Here is a 19461-nt window from a genome sequence, read left to right as displayed (position 1 = left end):
GTTCGAACCTGCCAGCCTTGGTGCATGTGGCCAGCGACGTAACCACTGTGCTACTGGCACTGAGCCCATACTCTACTTTTATTGTTCTCTTACATAACTTATCACCTTACATATTGCTAATTTGTTTATTTATTTAGTTTTTTTTTTGTAGAGACAGTCTCACTTTATCGCCCTCGGTAGAGTGCTGTAGCATCGCAACTCATAGCAACTTCCAACTCCTAGGCTTAAGGGATTCTCTTGCCTCAGCCTCCTAAGTAGCTGGGACTATAGGCGCCCACCATAATGCCTGGCTATTTTTTTGTTGCAGTTTGGCCAGGGCCGGGTTTTTGAACTTGCCACCCACTGAGCCACAGGCCCTACCCTTTAGTATTTTTATCATTTATTGGCTGTATCCTTCTAGGACAGAGATTTTGTTCTTTTTTTTTGCAGTTTTTGGCTGGGGCGGGTTTGAACCCACCACCTCCCATATATGGGGCTGGTGCCCTACTCCTTGAGCCACAGGAACCACCCTTTTTTTTTTTTTTTGAGGCAGAGTCTCACTTTGTTGCCCTGGGTAGAGTGCTGTGGCATCATAGCTCACAGCAACCTCAAACTCAAGTGATTTTCTTGCTTCAACCTCTCAAGTAGGTGGGACTACAGGTTCCTGCCACAACATCTGGCTATTTTTAGAGATGGGGGTCTCACTCTTACTTAGGCTGGTCTTGAACTTGTGAGCTCAGACAGTCTACCCACTTTGGCCTCCCAGAGTGTTAGGATTACAGGCGTGGATTTTGTTCTTTTCTTTTTTTTTTTTTGCAGTTTTTGGCCGGGGCTGGTCTTGAACCTACCACCTCCGACATATGGGGCTGGCGCCCTACCCCTTTGAGCCACAGGTGCTGCCGGATTTTGTTCTTTTCTTCAGGAGTATCCCCAGAACCTGCAACAATGCCTGGCACATAGTAGCTACTCAATAAATATTAGCTGTTGTGGTAAAGTCTGATGACCCTATTTAATAGAGTCCTCTCCCTGCTTACTCTGAACTCCTGATTTCTCTTAACCAACTTTTTTTCTTTTTTGCAATAGCACTTATTATCTTTCAAAAAAGATAGTATTTGGCCTGGCATGGTGGCTCACATCTGTAATCCTAGCACTCTGGGAGGCCAAGGCAGATGGATTGCTTGAGCTCAGGAAGTTTCAGACCAAGTTGAGCAAGAGCTAAACCCCATCTCTACTACAAATAGAAAAAAAAAAAAAAAAACCAGCCAGGCATTGTGGTGGGCACCTGTAGTCCCAGCCACTTGGAAGGCTGAGGCAGGAAGAATTGCTTCAGCCCAGGAGTTTGAGGTTGCTGTTAGCTAGGCAGATGCCACTGCAGTTTAGCCCAGACAACTAAGGGAGACAACATCACATAAAAAAAAAAAAAAAAAAATTGTTGCAGAGACAGGGTCTTGCTATGTGGCTCCGTTTCTTTATTCTTAGGATGAGGGTGATAGCCACACGTACTTCATAGGGTCAGTTAAGGAATAAGTAAAGTAACCCAGGTAAAGACTACACACAGTAAATGTTTAATATTTACTAGCTATTATTAGTGTAAGTTCTGTTCCTCCCCCTATTTAATAATTCAGTTTTATCCAAGCTGGTCTGGAACATCTGGCCTCAAGTGATCCTCCCTCCTGGGCCTCCCAAAGTGCTGGGGTCACAGGTGTGAGCCACTGTGCCGGGCTACAGTCGGTAATAAGTAGAGGATGTGATGACTGCATCATTTGTGGTGTAGTGCCAAAAACACTGGAAGTGGCACTAGGCCTCCGCGATGCCTGCGGAATTCCCGAGCTCCTTCGCCTCTCTGGGTGTCCTCCCCACGCAGTTATGACCCTCCTCTGTGTCTTCCAGCCGCTAGGGTCGAGCTCGCCGGGCTGCGTTCTGCCGCCCGTGGCCGCTGGGGGGCAGTGCTGGCCACCCGCCCCGCCCACTTCCCCGTCGGCGCCGCCGGCTGGTGGGAACAGCCCACCCCCGCCTAGAGAAGCAGGTCCCGCCGCGTCCGATTCAGTTCCGCGCGCGCCCCGCCATGTCCTGCTACATCTACCAGCTGCCCTCCTGGGTGCTGGACGATCTCTGCCGAAACATGGACACGCTCAGCGAGTGGGACTGGATGGAGTTCGGTGAGTGGGGCTCGGGAGGGCCAGGGCGACCGATCCCCGTAGCGATTCTGATTTGAACTGGCCGCCAAGTCCCCTCTGGGACTCAGTGGGTACTGATCGGGGGGGCGTGTGTGCTGAGATTTCCGGACTGGGGCTCAGTTTAACCATCTCTAAGACGTTGTAGGGTCTTTGAAGATTTCTGTCGGTAGTTAGCTGTCCGCCTCTACTTTGCCGTGCTGTTGACAGTGAACTTGATAACAATAGGCACCCACAGTTTTATGTACGCTTACTGTGTGACAGGCCCTGTTGGATTATTTCACTCAAATCTCCCAAACAGCCTATAAAATTCATCCTTCTCTTCCCCCATTTTACAGATGAGGTAGAATAACTTGCTCAAGTGGAATGGCGTGGCTAAATGGCAGAGTGGGATTGGAACTCAAGCCATCTGGCTTCCAAGGCCTCACTACATTGTTACCCCTCTGGAGTGTTTTGTTTGTTTGCATTTGATGACTGGCCTAGAGGGTCATGGCATCGAGGGGGAGGCTACACGTGTAGTCTCAGCTTCCCAAGCGAAATCTGCATTCCAAATTCCACCACCTCCCAGCTTTGTGATTTTGGGCCAGTTTCTTAACCTCTCTGAGCCTCAGCTTCTTAATCTGTAAATTGGAGGTGTTAATTAACAGCTTCCTCAAAGTTGTGAGGAGTGAAAGTATTGTATAAAAAGCACAACACCTAAGTGTTAGATATTCTTACAAGTCATAAAGAACTGTTAATTATTAAAATAGGCGGGGCGGCGCCTGTGGCTCAAGGAGTAGGGCGCTGGTCCCATATGCCGGAGGTGGCAGGTTCAAACCTAGCCCTGGCCAAAATAAACCAAAAAAAAAAAAAATAAAATAGGCGGGCATTGTGGCAGGCGCCTGTAGTCCCAGCTGCTTGGGTGGCTGAGGCAAGAGAATTGCGTAAGCCCAAGAGTTAGAGGTTGCTGTGAGCAGTGTGACGTCATGGCACTCTACCCAAGGGCAGTACAGTGAGACTCTGTCTCTACAAAAACAAACAAACAACAAAAAAAAACAAACCTGTTAATTATTCTTAGTTTTGTGGTTTAAGTCAGTGTAACTAGTGCCACTTAACTTTTATTTATTTATTTTTTTTGGTTTTTGGCCGGGGCTGGGTTTGAACCCGCCACCTCTGGCATATGGGACTGACGCCCTACTCCTTGAGCCACAGGCGCCACCCTGCCCTTAACTTTTAAAATGATGTGTATTTTTATTAAGTGTTAGATTAAGAAATATACCATTTACACAAAACCGTACGTAATATATATGTACAGTTGCAAAAATAATAAAATGAACATGTATGTGTTATCCATCCAGTTTGAGGAAATGTTTATTTTAACGAGGCGCCAAGTGGTTAGGTGATTTTGCCCCTCCGGGACATTTGTCAACTCTGGAGAAATTCTTGGTTGTTCTAATTTGGAGCATGTAAACACCAGGGTGTTGCTAACTATGCTACAATGCACAGGACATTGCCCCACCAAAAAGAATGGTCTGCCTCAACATATCAATAGTGCTGAGGTTCAGAAACCCTGTTTTAATGTAGAAACAAAAGTAATATGTGTTTAAAGCACAAGATACTGTGGGAAACAAACAACAACAAGATTAGCTCAGATTTCATCGGGAATAACCATTCTTTTTTTTTGTTTGTTTGTTTGTTTTGTAGAGACAGAGTCTTACTTTATGGCCCTTGGTAGAGTGCCATGGCATCACACAGCTCACAGCAACCTCCAACTCCTGGGCTTAAGCGATTCTTTTGCCTCAGCCTCCTGAGTAGCTGGGACTACAGGTGCCCGCCACAACGCCCGGCTATTTTTTGGTTGCAGTTTGGCCGGGGCCGGGTTTGAACCCGCCACCCTCGGTATATGGGGCCGGCGCCTTACCGACTGAGCCACAGGCGCCGCCCCCATTCTTTTTTTTTTTTTTTTTGAGACAGAGTCTCACTATGTAGCCCTCTGTAGAGTAAAGTGCTCTTCCTCAGGCTGATCTTGAACTCCGCTTGTACTCCTTCATTGTCACTCCCAATCCTTCCCCCCATTTCTCTCATCTTTAGGCATTGCTTGTTCCAGATATTTCATGTAAATGTAATCATACAATATATGGTCCTTTGTAACTTCTTTCATTTAGCATAATGTTTTCAGCTTCATCCATTTTGTGGCATTCATTGTTCTAAATTTTATTTTAATAATATTTCATTGTACAGCTATACCACATTTATTTATTCGCTCTTCAGTTGATGGACATTGAGTTGTTTCTACTTTTTGGCTATTATGAATAATGCTGCTGAGAATGTTCAGGTACCAGTTTTTGTGTGGACACTTGCTTTCAATTTCCCTTGGATATATACCTAGGAGTGGAATTGCTGGATCAGATGGTAACCCTAACGTTTAACCATTTGAAGAGCTGCCACACCATTTTCTAAAGTGGCTGAGCCAGCAAGGTATGAGGGTTACAGGCTCGGCACCTGTAGCTCAGCGGCTAGGGAGGCAGCCACATACACCGGAGCTGGTGGGTTCGAACCCAGCCCGGGCCTGCCACGCAACAATGACAATTACAACAACAACAACAAAAATAGCCAGGTGTTGTGGTGGGTGCCTGTAGTCCTAGCTACTCAGGAGGCTGAGGCAAGAGAACTATGTAAGCCCAAGAGTTTGAGGTTGCTGTGAGCTGTGATGCTGCGGCACCCTACCCAGGGCGACATAATGAGACTCTGTCTCCAAAAGTAAAAAATAAAAAAAAAGGTATGAGGGTTACAGTTTCTCCACATCCTTGTCCACATAAAATTATTGTCATCTTCTTGATTCTAGCTTTCAGAGCAGTTATGAAGCAGTGTCTCACTGTGGTTTTGATTTGCATTTCCCTAGTGATAGTGCTACTGAGCTCTTCCCATGTGCTTCTAGGCCATTTGTATATATATTTTTGGAATGTGCCCCTGACTTTGTAGCCCTTGGAGCTACTGGAGCTGTTCGCAGTCCTGGCTGGCGCCTTCTCCCCCTGGCTGCCCCATGGCTGGCTGTCTAGTCTGTATTAACTTCCTCTTGGTGCTGTAAAGTTACCACACACTGAGTGGCTTAAAACAGCACACATTTATTATTATTCTGGAGATCAGAAATGCTAATATCAAGGAAGCTCTAGGGGAGGACTCTTTTCCATGCCTTGACTCGCTCCTAGAGACATGCTGCATCCTTTGGCTTGTGGCCCCTTCCTCTATCATTGTTTATTTATTTATTTACTTATTTTTGAGTCAGAGTCTCAGTATATCACCCTCGGTAGAGTGCCATGGCGTCACAGCTCTCAGCAACCTCCAACTCCTGGGCTTAAGTGATTCTCTTGCCTCAGCCTCCCGAGTAGCTGGGATTACAGGCACGCGCCACAACACCCAGCTATTTTTTTGTTGCAGTATGACCTGGGCCAGTTTTAAACCTGCCACCCTCGGTATGTGGGGCTGGCGTCCTACTCACTGAGCCACAGGCGCCGCCCATGTTGTCGTTTTTTTTTTTTTTGTGGTTTTTGGCCGGGGCTGGGTTTGAACCTGCCACCTCCGGCATATGGGACCGGTGCCCTACTCCTTGAGCCACAGGCGCCACCCTATGTTGTCATTGTTGTTGCAGTTGTCATTGTTGATTTTAACTGGCCTGGGCTGGATTTGAATCCACCAGCCTGGGCGTGTGTGGCCGGCGCCCACCTTCCTCTGTCTTTAAATCTCTCTCTGACCCCTGCTTCTGCCATCACATCTTCTCTGAATCTGACACTTAGGTCTCCCTGCATGGTACTTCCTGGTACCTTAGCCTGACCCAGGTACTCCAGGATAATCTCCTCATCTCAAAATCCTCAACTTAATTCCATCTGCAAGGCCCCTTTTGCCATGTAAGGTACCATAGTTACAGCTCTTAGAGTTTAATATGTGGCTGCCGTGGGGGGGCGTTATTCTGTCTGAAGCTGTTCTTCAGGTCAGCTCTCATGGTGTCTCATCCCAGAGGCCTTTCCCGCCACTGTTCCTCTCTGGTTCATCACCATGCTTCACTTCCTTCATTCCACTTAACGGGATTTGATGTTCCCTTGTTCCTAACTTGTTTCCATCTGTCTGTTCCCGGTGAATGTAAATGCCATGAGGTCAGGGGCCTTAGCCGGGCAGTTCCTGCCTGTACTCCCAGAGCCAACCTAGCACAACTCTGGCCAGTGGGCCCGTGCTCAGTGACCACTTGAGGGAGTGATGAGCTGAAGGGTGTAGGAGTGGTGAGGACGTGGGTTGTGGCCACTTCCACCCTAAAGAGCTGGTGTGGAGCAGTGGCCAGCCCGCTTCTCTGGACTGTGCCAGCTGTGCCACCCAGTCCCCGTGTTCTCCATCTCTGTGATTATGATTATCTCGCCGGCCCTGTAAAGTCCAGGCTTCTGTGGGTCATTTTAGAAAACAAGCTGATCGTTGTTCTGTGAGGCAGAGGGTAGGGGCATGGGAAGAACTCGAAAATGGTTCAGAAATTCTCACAGCCACAAACAGGCATACTCTTTTGGGTTTGACATTTGTTGACAGATGATCTGGTCACCTCTTGTTCATTCCTCTGTGACTGCGGCTGCATCCATTGGCGTCTGTCTGAGCCCCTGTGAAGTGGGATTCTTTTTTTTTTGGTAGAGACAGAGTCTCACTTTATCGTCCTTGGTAGAGTGCCATGGCGTCACACAGCTCGCTGCAACCTCCAGTTCCTGGACTTAGGCGATTCTCATGCCTCAGCCTCCTGAGGCTGGGACTACAGGCGCCCGCCACAATGCCTGGCTTTTTGTTGCAGTTTGGACGGCGCCAGGTTTGAACCCGCCACCCTCGGTATATGGGGCCAGCGCCCTACTCACTGAGCCACAGGCACTGCCCGTGAAGTGGGATTCTTACATCGTCACCCACTGAGGTGTGTGCAGAGGGGCTTGGGACAGGGGCTTCTTTGTGGGACAGCTCCCCACTGGCCTCTGTTCACTCATGCGCATATGCCAGCCTCTGTGCACAGCTCTGTTTTACCCCTGTGACATCAGGCAAATGACTGCCTCTCTCTGAGGCTTTAGGTTCCTCAGCTATAGTAACACCCTCTCGCCTGGACGTGGTGGCTCATGCCTGTAATCCGAGCACTTTGGGAGGCTGAGGCTGGTGGATTGCCTGAGTTCATGAGTTCGAGACCAGCCTGAGCCAGAGGGACTCCTCGTCTCTAAAAATAGCCAGGTATTGTGGCAGGCCCCTGTAGTCCTAGCTACTTGGGAGAGGCAAGAGAACCACTTGAACCCAAGAGTTTGAGGTTGCTGTGAGTTATGGCGCTATGGCACTCTGCCCAGGCCAACAGAGTGAGACTCTGTCTCAAAAACAAACAAACAAAACACCCTGTTGGGCAGCGCCTATGGCTCAAAGGGGTAGGGCACCGGCCCCATGTGCTGGAGGTGATGGGTTCAAACACAGCCCCGCCAAAAAAACTGCAAAGCAAAAAACAAACAAACAAAAAATACACCGTCTCAGAGTTTCTGAGAGGCTTAGGGAACAGGATGGTTGTAAGCATCTTTAGGGCTTTTCTCCTTCCCCACCCATGGAGGAATCTGTTTAGGCTAGAGAAGGACAGTCATTTCAGGAGGACATGCCGTCCCCACTCTGGAGGGCTTTGAAGATGGGCCAGGTTTTCTACTGCCTCAGGTGAACTGTAGGATTTGGGAACTTGGAGTGATGGTCTCCATATGCAGTTAACCGTTGAAGGTAAAAGAGGTTTTCGGCCAGGTGTGGTGACTTACGCCTGTAATCCCAGCACTCCAGTAGGCTGAGGCAGGAGGATTGCTTGAGCTTAGGAGTTCAACACCAGCCTGAGCAAGAGTGGAACTCCCTTTCTACTAAAAGTAGAAAAAAACTAGCTGGGCATTGTGATGGATGCCTGTAATTCCAGCTACTCAGGAGGCTGAGGCAGGAGGATCACTTGAGCCCGAGAGTTTGAGATTGCTATGAGCTATGATGAGGCCAGGGCACTCTACCAAGGGTGACAAAGTGATACTCTACAAACGAACAAACAGGTTTTCACAGAAAGTAGATAGTTTAATACTTACAGCTAACATTTATATCTCATTTATTGTATGCCAGGCACTATTCCAAGTGCTTCTGTGCAAATAACTCATCTAATCAGGCGGCGCCTGTGGCTCAGTGAGTAGGGCATCGGCCCCATATACCCAGGGTGGGTGGTTTGAACCCAGCCCCGGCCAAACTGCAATACAACAATAGCTGGGCGTTGTGGCTGGCGCCTACAGTCTCAGCTACTCAGGAGGCTGAGGTAAGAGAATTGCCTAAGCCCAAGAGCTGGAGGTTGCTGTGAGCTGTGACACCACAGCACTCTACCAAGGGCGACAAAGTGAGACTCTGTCTCTAAAAAAATAAATACATAAAAAATAACTCCTCTAATCCTCACAACAACCTCTGAAGCAAGAGCTGCTGTCATCCTTTCCCAAATGACTAGCAAGTAAGAAGCAGAAACAGAATTTGAACTCAGGCTTCAAATCCCAAGATCTGGCCTCTGAACCACCATGTACACATGTTTTTATATCGGTGGAAAAAAAGTCTGGAAGATCAGACGCCAACATATAACCAGTGGTTTCCTCGAGCTCTTCCAGGAGGGATGATCGTGGGGACTTTGGTTTTCTTCTGTTCTCCTGATGTTCAACGGCCAGGCCTTACTTGTCTGTGCTGAGGACAGAGCTGTGGACTTGGCAGGAGCCCTCAGTAGGGACTCACCCCACGAGATCTCTAGCATGCCTTGACCCCCTTTAACGGGCCTGGTTAAGTGCTAAAGGGTCAATACTTGTCTCTTTTGTTTAAGTGTCCAACCTGGAAGCCACCTCAGAGATTCTGTGGCTGAGTTTCCAGTGCCACCGGCCACCAGTGGCAGCTCTGGGCTTTTGTTCTTCCCATTACATCACGCTGCCTCCCAAGGGTAGAGTGTTGGTTGTCTCGGGGGTGGGGGGTGTGTGTGTGTGTTCCTTCCTCTCTTCTCTCCACTCTTTGTACTGCAGGAAGCAGCTCCTGACCTGGCTGACTTCACTTCCCATTGACTGGGAGCCTGGTCTGGGGATTCCAGTGACTAAAGTTGTAACTTAGGAACTTTTTATTCTCAATGGGCCGCTTCTGGAGATTTTCTCTCTACAGGAAGCTGTTGCAAGCCTAGTCTGTCCAGAGGGGAGGGCCTTATGCAATCTGATCCGTTTACTTCCTGGCTCTGTGGTCCCCTGTGGCTCTAAGGATCAGGTCCAAACTCCAAAGCTCCGCATTCATTGGCAGGTCCTTATTGTACGGTCCTGGGCTCCATCTTTTGCTTCGCCTTCCCCTAAGTGGCCCACCTGTTTGTATTTTCTGGGCAGAAAATCTCCATGGGACTTTGGGTTCCTCACCACAGTCTCTCGAGAGCTTGTCACAGGCTAGTGCACAGGAGGTACAAGTGATGCACAGGAGGTACAAGTGATGCTTTACTGGATGAGTGAATGAGGGACTTAGCGGTCACATCCATTCCCGGGACATGACTTCTGAAGTCCTGGAACTAACCAAAGCTTGATTACTTGATTCCTGGTTTTGAAGAATGCCTCTCTCACTTCACTAAACTCAATGGAATGCTGACCATTGAAAATGCCATTTGTGGGGTGGCGCCTGTGGCTCAAAGGGGTGGGGCGCCGGCCCCATATGCCGGAGGTGATGGGTTCAAACCCAGCCCCAGCCAAAACTGCAAAAAATAAATAAATAAAAATTAAAAATTAAAAAAAAAAGAAAATGCCATTTGTGAAGAGCTGTTAACAACTCAGAAAATGCTTATGGTATAATGTTAATAATAAAGGCAGGATGCAAAATTTTGCCTACAGTCTGGCAACAACTATGTCCAAAGCCACGTGTAGGTAGAGGGGAGTGCTTTCTGGCCCCTAGTGGCCTTGGGAAGGTGGCAGGACACTGTAACATTTTTCCTCCTGCATTTTCCTGTTTTGATTAGTGAACAACCATTAATTTTATGGTAAAAATTGAAAAGGAAGAATGCATTTTTTTTTTTTTTTTTTTTTTGAGACAGAGCCTCAAACTGTTGCCCTGGGTAGAGTGCCATGGCGTCACAGCTCACAGCAACCTGCTGCAATGCCCAGCTAATTTTTGGTTGCAGCCGTCGTTGTTGTTTGGCAGCCTGGCTGGATTCGAACCCGCCAGCTCAGGTGTATGTGGCTGGTGCCTTAGCGGCTTGAGTTACAGGCGCCGAGCCAGAATGCATTATTTTTATTCTTGCCAAGTAGCTCCCTGAAAATTTTGTTTAGTACTTCAGAATTGGCAAAGTGCTTTTGTATTCACAGCTGTCTTGATCCTTTTAACAGTATCAAGAGGATGGTGGGGCATGGGTTTGTTCCTTCATTCATTTATAGTATATATAGTTACTGAGTTCCCCCCAGGAGGGCTGGGGCTTAGCTAAGGAGAGTGAGATGCCCCGGGGCAAATTTTGAAGGAGGTGCTTATTGTTTTTCTTTCTTTTTTTTTTTTTTTTATTGTTGGGGATTCATTGAGGGTACAATAAGCCAGTTACTTCTTTTTTTTTTTTTTGAGACAAGAGTCTCACCATGTCGCCCTCTGTAGAGTCTTGGGCTTAAGCGATTCTCTTGCCTCAGCCTCCTGAGTAGCTGGGACTATAGGCACCTGCTACAACGTGGGGCTATTTTTTTTTTTTTTTTGGCCAGGGCTGGGCTTGAACCCGCCACCTCTGGCATATGGGGCTGGCGCCCTACCCCTTTGAGCCACAGGTGCTGCCCTCGCCTGGCTATTTTTTGGTTGGAGTTGTTATTGCTGTTTAGCAGACCCGGGACAGGCTCAAACCCGCCAGCCTTGGTGTATGTGGCTGGCGCCCTACTCACTGAGCTATGGGTGCTGAGCCGAGGTGCTTATTCTTGAAGCCCTGCGAGAGCAGGATGGGTCCTCCAAGTGAGCCCTCCTCACATTTTGCTCCCCAAGTACCTTACTTGCCTGGCCCTGTGCTGCCTCTGCCCCTGCTCAAAGCCAGGCACTGTTCTTGGTTCCAGGGCTGTGACAGTGAATGAAATAGAATGAAATCCCTTTCCTACATGGGGTTTGCCTTTCTAGAAGAGGAGGCAGGCAGAGCTCTGTTACACACTGGGACACCCACTGGGGACATGACTGGCTATAGCAAAGAAGTAGTAAAGCTCAAGGCTTGCCCTCTGCTCCTGTGGTCTTGTGTGGCAGCTAAGCTGATATTTACGTTCAGGTCCTAAGGGTGTTAGAACTTCGAGGCCCCTGTGAATCTCAGCTAACTGTGGTATAGGGTGAGTGGGAGGGTGTCCTAGACAAAGCTGGGCTATCATGGGGATGCTCTCCTTTCTGGAGGGACAGCCTCTCTAAGGGCAGCCCTCTTCCTTGCCCTCCAGCCTCCTACGTGATCACAGATCTGACCCAGCTGCGGAGAATCAAGTCCTTGGAGCGGGTGCAGGGTGCAAGCATCACACGGGAGCTGCTGTGGTGGTGGGGCATGCGGCAGGCAACCGTCCAGCAGCTCGTGGACCTCCTGTGCCACCTGGAGCTCTACCGGGCTGCCCAGATCATCCTCAACTGTGAGTAACTCTGGGGGCCCTTCCTTGGGGGGAGCTATCATGCTCCTAAGCTGTTTGGGTGTGAGTTATACTCTCTAGCCTTAAAATCTTTTTTACTCTTATAACTTTTTAAAAAATTTTAATGAGGGCAGCTCCTGTGGCTCAAAGGAGTAGGGCTCTGGAGGTGGTGGGTTCAAACCTGGGCCCGGCCAAAAACTGCAAAAATAAAATAAAATAAAATAAAATAATAAAATAATAAAATAAATAAGAATTTTAATGAGTGAGTTTCCTATGCACCTAAAAACCAGTAACAGGGCTTGGTGCCTGTAGCTCAAGCGGCTAAGGCGCCCGCCACATACACCAGAACTGGTGGGTTCGAATCCAGCCTGGGCCGGCCAAACAACAATGACAGCTGCAACCAAAAAATAGCCGGGTGTTGTGGTGGGTTGAGGCTCTGTCTCAAAACAAAACAAAACCCGGTAACAGCAATTACCTGTGGGGAGAGAAATTGGGTGGCCAGGGAACGAGACATTGGAGGGAGACTTTACTATAAATTCCTTCATACCTGTTAAATTTGGGTTACCGGGAGTATTTACTCAGGGCAAGTTGAATCTATGCTGCTGGGCAGTCATCCTCAAGATTTGGGCTCAAATAAACTCTACACTTAATTATAATAATAAACCCTCCCCCCAATTTTTAATATTGTAAAGCTTTTTTTTTTGTTGTTTTTTGAGAAACAAACAAAAAAAAAAACCCCGGCTTAGCGGGGGTTTGTAGGTCAGTGGCTTGAACTTGGCGGATTCAAACCCAGCCTGGGCCTGCTAAACAACAATGTGACAACTATAACAAAAAATAGCCGGGCGTTGTGGCAGGCCCCTGTAGTCCCGGCTACTTGGGAGGCGGAGGCAAGTGAATCGCTTAAGTCTAAGACTTTGAGGTTGCTGTGAGTTGTGATGCCCTGGCACTCTACTGAGGGCGAAATAGTGAATGAGACTTTGTTCTCCCCTCCCCCCACAAAAAAAAGAAAAATAGGGCAGTGCCTGTGGCTCAAGGAGTAAGGGCGTCAGCCCCATATACTGGAGGTGGCAGGTTCAAACCCACCCCAGCCAAAAACTGCCAAAAAAATTTAAATAAAGGGAGGCTGAGGTGGGTGGATTGCCTGAGCTCACAGGTTCCACACCAGCCTGAGCCAGAGCAGACCTCATCTCTAAAAATAGCCAGGTGTTGTGGTGGGCGCCTGTAGTCCCAGCTACTTGGGAGGCTGAGGCAAGAGAATTGCTTAAGCCTAGAAAGTTGCTGTGAGCTGTGACGCCATGGCACTCTACCAAGGGCTATAAAAACAAAAAACAAACAAACAAAAAAACCCCACCCAAACGTGACTCATCTATTTCAAAAATAATAATTAAAAAAAAACAACAAAAAAACCGGGGTGGCACCTGTGGCTCAAAGGAGTGGGGCGCCAGCCCCGTATGCCAGAGGTGGTGGTGGGTTCAAACCCAGCCCTGGCCAAAAAAAAAACCAAAACAATTGTTAAAGTATAAAAAATTCAATAAAGCCTATAGTAAAATTGATTCACATCGTCATCTGTTTCCCTGTTTTTCATCCCAAGAAGTAATGACTGTCAGCAATCTCTGGGTTTTCCTAGAAGCTTTCTTTGCATGAGTAAGCACATTGTGCGTCTGCAGCCTCTCCCCTTTGAGACAGAGTCTCACTCTCTTGCCTGGGGTTGAGTGTAGTGGTGCCATGCCTCACAGCAACCTCAGACTCCTGGGCTCAAGTGATCCTCCTGTCTCTGCCTCCAAGAGTGCTAGGATTACAGGCTTTTCTTCACATTTTGAGAGAATTAATGACAAACACTTAATGAGTCCAAAAGGCAGCAAGGAGGGGCTGCCAGAGAGGGAGGGGGAGCTGTTGGCTCTAGCACAGTCAGGGGCTAGGGACAGGGGCTCTGGGTAGGGGCTCCAGCCCGGTCCAGTTTGGAGAAGGGGAGAGTGCCAGACACTTGTTTTGCCCCTGCAGAGTGAGCTAAGATGTTGCAGGGGTGTCCTAACACATGAAAACAGAGAAGCACCAGGGATTGAGACACTGGCCTCTCGTTGGGCACATTCTCACCATTGACGTCAGTCAGAACTGGTGACTAATCTCTTTTTCTTTTTTGAGACAGAGTCTCACTTTGTCACCCTCCGTAGAGTGCCATGGCGTCACAGCTCCCAGCAACCTCCAACTCCTGGGCTTAGGTGATTCTCTTGCCTCAGCCTCCCGAATAGCTAGGACTGAAAAAGAAAAAAAAGAAAAAGGAACTAGGTCATCGATGGCTAAGGGACTTACCCATGGGCCCACGCCTGGTGCTAGGGATATGATGGTGGTCACATCTATGTGTGTCTGGATCCGGAGCCCTCATGCATAGCGTTCACATCGGGACCACAACTGCATGAGTTGCTACTGAGCACAGTCTTTGGGATTCCAAGAAACACTAGTGATGTTGCCCGTCAGCCTGTGTTCTGCTTAGAACTTTGCTCAGATCCAGCTCTCCTGTTCCCACCACCCTACCCTTTTCTTGTTCACCAAACCTCCTCTCTTCACCTTAGCCCTGTTGATCAAAACTGCTGGCGGAAGAGAAATTAAGGCTGGTTTTCACATCCACAAATCCCCTGGTTGTTATTGTGTTTGGGAGATCTGGTTGTGTTTTACTATTGGTTTGAGTTCTCAGGCAAGGCACTTCTCCTTTTGTAGCTTATGAGGTTTTTGGTTTTGTTTTATGAGATGGGGTCTTACTCTGACCCCAGGCTACAGTACAGTGGGTCATCATAGTTCACGGCAGCTTCAGACTCCTGGGCTCAGCTTCCCAAGTAGGTGGGACTGCAGATGTCCACCATGATGTCTGGTTAATTTTTGTATTTTTTGTAGGGATGGGGTCTTGTTCTTGCTGCTCTCAAACTCCTGACCTCAAGTGATTCTCCCGCCTCAGCCTCCAAGAGTGCTAGGATTACAGGCGTGAGCCACTATGCCTGGTCTTTTTTTTTGTTATTTAGGAAAAAAAGTGCTATAAATCCCTGTTACTTGGAGGTGACTATGGAGGGCATGTAAGAAGTATTTATCATTGCAACTGGTCAAGCCTCTTCCCTTCCCTAGTTGTAACATCAGGTAAACATTATTTTGCATTTACTTGCTTAGCTGCCTCTGGCAGTTTGGGCACCTGACTTCTTCTATCACTTCTTAAATGGCTTTAAGAAAAATAGATTTGATGGGTGGCGCCTGTGGCTCAGTGAGTAGGGCGCCGGTCCCATATGCCGGAGGTGGCGGTTTCAAACCCAGCCCTGGCCAAAAACCACACACACAAAAAAAAAGAAAAATAGATTTGATATATTTTTTTTTGTAGAGACAGAGTTTCACTTTATGGCCCTCGGTAGAGTGCCATGGCATCACACAGCTCACAGCAACCTCCAACTCCTGGGCTTAAGCGATTCTCTTGCCTCAGCCTCCCGAGTAGCTGGGACTACAGGCGCCCGCCACAACACCGGCTATTTTTTGGTTGCAGTTTGGCCAGGGCTGAGTTTGAACCCGCTACCCTCGGTATATGGGGCTGGCGCCTTACCGACTGAGCCACAGGTGCCGCCCTAGATTTGATATGTTATGAATCACTAATGAGAATGTTTAAGTTAAATCACTTCAGCAAATGTGAGTCTTAACTATTGCCATTTCCATGCATATAATTTTTCAGTTTCAGCCAGCGATGCAGGAACTGAAAAGATGTAAAACTTAGATCAAGAAGGGTATTAAACTAATCACCCGGAAATGTTACCTTTTTTTTTTTTGATAAATTGGAATGTTACCTTTTTTTTTGATTAATTGGAATTTTAGGAACACAGAAAAAGCCTCTTCGTGTGCTTAAAAACCACAACTTCTAAAGCAGAATGGATTCTTTTATTTTTTCCTCCTGTTTGATTACTTTCATTCCTTCCTGTTCTCAGGCACGTGATCTTTATTTGTAGGCAATGTTCCCATTTCTTCAGTTTGCCAGGTCTGTTTCTGAGTTATTTATTCCTTACACTACCATCCCTGAAGACGAGACAAGGTCCCACACTAACAGCTTTCATGTGATTGAAAATAGCGAACTTGGAATTCAGTTTATGTGCCGCTCCTGCGGGACAGATAGACTTAAGAATTTACAAGATTATGTAGGTGTAGTATCGTATACCCCCCAAAGGGAACCTCATTTCATCAGACAGAGGATTTCAGTCTTCATTTGGGCCTGTCTTTCCATCTCAGAGACATACTCTTAGTGGATTAGAATGAAGCTAGCACGGTCCTGAAGCATATTTGTCTACAGTGACACCTTTTATCTTCCAGGAGCACTCCCAGAACACTCTGTGCCTAATCAGTGTTGACTGCTTTGCAGATCTCAAGGGAATAAGATGACAAAAGTAGGGAAGGTTACAGATTCAAATAGAAATGTAGGGCGGTGTCTGTGGCTCAAGGAGTAGGGTGCTGGTTCCATATGCTGGAGGTGGCGGGTTCAAACCCAGCCCCGGCCAAAAAAAAAAAAACATAAATAAAGAAATGTAACTCATATTGATCTGGATAATTAACTTACTTCTTCTAAAGATGTGTCATTTCTTGGGGGGAAAATAATATCACATGATTAAAGTACACTTCTTATCAACATATTAGTCTGGAAAAGATAAGTCCAATTTCCCACCAGATGACTCTGATTCATTAGAGACAGGAGGTACATCATTACATATCCCCAAGCGCCTTCGTGAAAAGCTCATTACATAGCCATGGTGGCCTGAGGACATCGTCCACGGTCAGGAACAGCACGTGCCCTGATTATGAGCCATGCTAATCCTGGTCCTGGTGTGAGGAGTGCCTTTCATCAGGGAGTCCCCAGGACTGGGCTTGTTTTCATACACCCTAGTGGTCAGCATACCAAAGCTGCTGCCATAGTGAATGTGGCTTCCTGGCACCCTCCACCCTCTTATTCTAGGCCTAGTGACTCATCTGTAACTGTAGGAGATTACGCATGAGATAGGAGTAGACCCAGATAATTTTTTTTTTTTTTTTTTGTAGAGACAGAGTCTCACTTTATGGCCCTCGGTAGAGTGCTGTGGCCTCACACAGCTCACAGCAACCTCCAATTCCTGGGCTTAAGCGATTCTCCTGCCTCAGCCTCCCGAGTAGCTGGGACTACAGGCGCCCGCCACAACGCCCAGCTATTTTTTGGTTGCAGTTCAGCCGGGGCTGGGTTTGAACCCGCCACCCTCGGTATATGGGGCCGGCGCCCTACTGACTGAGCCACAGGCGCCGCCCAGACCCAGATAATTTTAATCAAGAAAAGAGACTCTGCATTTGATTTGAGCATCCAGCCTCTTCTAGGGCCAGGCAGTTATGGGTAATAAAGGAAAATGGTTCGGCCACAAAGTGTTCCAGTATCTGGAGACTACTTCCTCCTGAACTCCCATGCCATCACACAGACCCAGCTCCCTGAGTTTTGCTCAGCCTGGCGGTCTACTCTGCTTGACTGCTTCTAATCGTCAGGCCCTTGGAGAGCTCTGGAGAAGACACGGAGCCAGCACCTCTCCCCCTTGACTGGTGACAGTTGGTGCTAGGTGCAGGAGGAGGAACAGGAGGTGACTGGTGTCCCGTGCATGTTGGACAGGCCTTCTCCTGCTCAGGTGCCAGAGGAGCCTACCTGTCAGCATCCCAGCAGCTGAGGAGAGAGAAACACACTTCATAATAGATTTTAGAGGCTCGTTAAAGTAGCTTAACTCTAGACCACAGTTTTAATTGCCTGCCATGAATGTCGTAAAAAAAAAAAAACCACCCAATATTTATATAGGATTCATCAAAGCAGTATTTCTGGGTTTTTGAATTGTCCCAGTGGATGAGGGACAACATTTTGTTATCTTTCTTAATCATGTTAACAATGTGGCCGGAGAGTGTTCCAGGCAGGCCACAGAAGGTCCACCCGCTCTGGGATGGAGAGTGGACTTCTTCTCCCTGGAGGAAGCCAGTTTTCATTCCGCACAGCCCGGGTGGGAGTGCCACCATTCCTCTCCTCACTCCCCTGTGATTCTGCCCCGAGGAGGGGTGTCCTTTCCCTCTGTTACCTCTTTTCTCTAAAGTGTGTGACTATCTCCTAGTGTTTGCATTTGGCGACTAATCACTGTATCATGATGTCAGCATGGAAAAGGAAACATTTTTACCTTATTTCCTTGTATATACCACAGAACTGCAAAACAAACATGCATTTATTTATTTATTTTTTTTGTAGAGACAGAGTCTCACTTTCTGGCCCTCGGTAGAGTGCCGTGGCCTCACACAGCTCACAGCAACCTCCAACTCCTGGGCTTAAGCGATTCTCTTGCCTCAGCCTCCCGAGTAGCTGGGACTACAGGCACCCGCCACAACACCCGGCTATTTTTTGGTTGCAGTTCGGCCAGGGCCGGGTTTGAACCCGTCACCCTCGGTATATGGGGCCAGCGCCCTACTGACTGAGCCACAGGCGCCGCCCTTGTGCCATTTTCTTAAGTTCATCTTACAAGATGTGTGAGAAGTTAAAATGTGTGAGCAGCTCCGGAAAAGTAGAACTGAAATATTCATGGTGCTTTTCATACATTGTAGCGTAAGATGTAAAGTTTGTAATTAATGTCTGTTAATTTCTGTGCATTTTAATATTCTTTTATAATTAGGAACATTTTAATAAATTCATTTTTACAAACAAAAAGAATAGATTTGAATAAAATAGTAATTGAAACCCCACACACAATTCTTGACATTAGGAGGCTTGATTGGGGTCCACTGGGGACTGCGTATTTGCGCACAGTCTCTTGAAGTTGCAGCCTGTGGTACCTGCCTGGTCTGATTAACAGACCAGAACTGGTTCTGTGTCTATTCCTTGATAGTTTCTTTCTTTCCTTTTTTTTTTTTTGAAACAGAGTCTCAAGTCATTGCCCTGGGTAGAGTGCTATGGCATCGTAGCTCATAGCAACCTCTAACTCTTGAGCTCAAGTGATCCTCTTGCCTCAGTTTATCTACTTTTAGCAACTCGCTGTTGCTCTGGCTGGTCTCGAACTCATGAGCTCAAGCAATCCACCTGCCTTGGCCTCTTAGAGTGCTAGGATTACAGGCATGAGCCACCGTGCCCGGTTAATGTACCTTGATGATTTCTTGGTTTTATTTGCCAAGGCCATCATTATTTAATTTGTCAAACATTGAATGTTGTAAGAATTAGGATAAATTAGTACAGAAGGCTTGTAACAGGAAGCTGCTACTTGTTCCTAGCCCCAGTAAATCTGCTTGCCCATGTCAGCCCCTTTTTCTGTCAGCTATTTTTGGAAGTCTCCTGTATTAGCTTTCCAGGTTCACTGCTATTAGCAATGGACAGACCACAGTGGCTTAAATAAGACGGATGTCTATTTCTTTCTTTCTTTATTTTTTTTGGATGTCTGTTTCTCTCCCTGTGATAGCCAGGCTGACCTGGGCTGGTGTGGTATGGCAGGCTCTTTCTTTTCCATAGCTCTGCCACTCATTCCAGCCAGCAAGGAGAGGAGAAGAGGGAAGGGGCGAACAGGTTCCTTTCCTTTTATTTTATTTATTTATTATTTTGAGACAGAGTTTCAAGCTGTCGCCCTGAGTATAGTGCTGTGGCATCACAGCTCACAGCAACCTCAAATTCTTGGGCGTAAGCCATTCTTTTGAGTCAACCTCCCAAGTAGCTG

At 47.5% G+C, this 19461-nt stretch overlaps 1 protein-coding gene across 1 annotated transcript in view; it reads left to right on the top strand.

Annotated features, from left to right (window-relative positions):
* The first annotated feature begins 2001 nt into the window (after window positions 1-2001).
* Window positions 2002-19461, top strand: part of IRAK2 (interleukin 1 receptor associated kinase 2) — an 83179-nt gene continuing 65719 nt past the window's right edge. The window contains exons 1-2 of the mRNA XM_053599272.1: window positions 2002-2138; window positions 11579-11761. Of these exons, the coding sequence (XP_053455247.1) occupies window positions 2045-2138; window positions 11579-11761 (277 nt within the window). The 5' untranslated portion in view covers window positions 2002-2044. The remainder of the gene's footprint in view (window positions 2139-11578; window positions 11762-19461) is intronic.

This window comes from Nycticebus coucang, chromosome 8 (genome assembly GCF_027406575.1).
Source record: "Nycticebus coucang isolate mNycCou1 chromosome 8, mNycCou1.pri, whole genome shotgun sequence".
NCBI classification, from domain to species: domain Eukaryota; kingdom Metazoa; phylum Chordata; class Mammalia; order Primates; family Lorisidae; genus Nycticebus; species Nycticebus coucang.
This window is presented reverse-complemented; position numbering and strand designations above follow the sequence as displayed.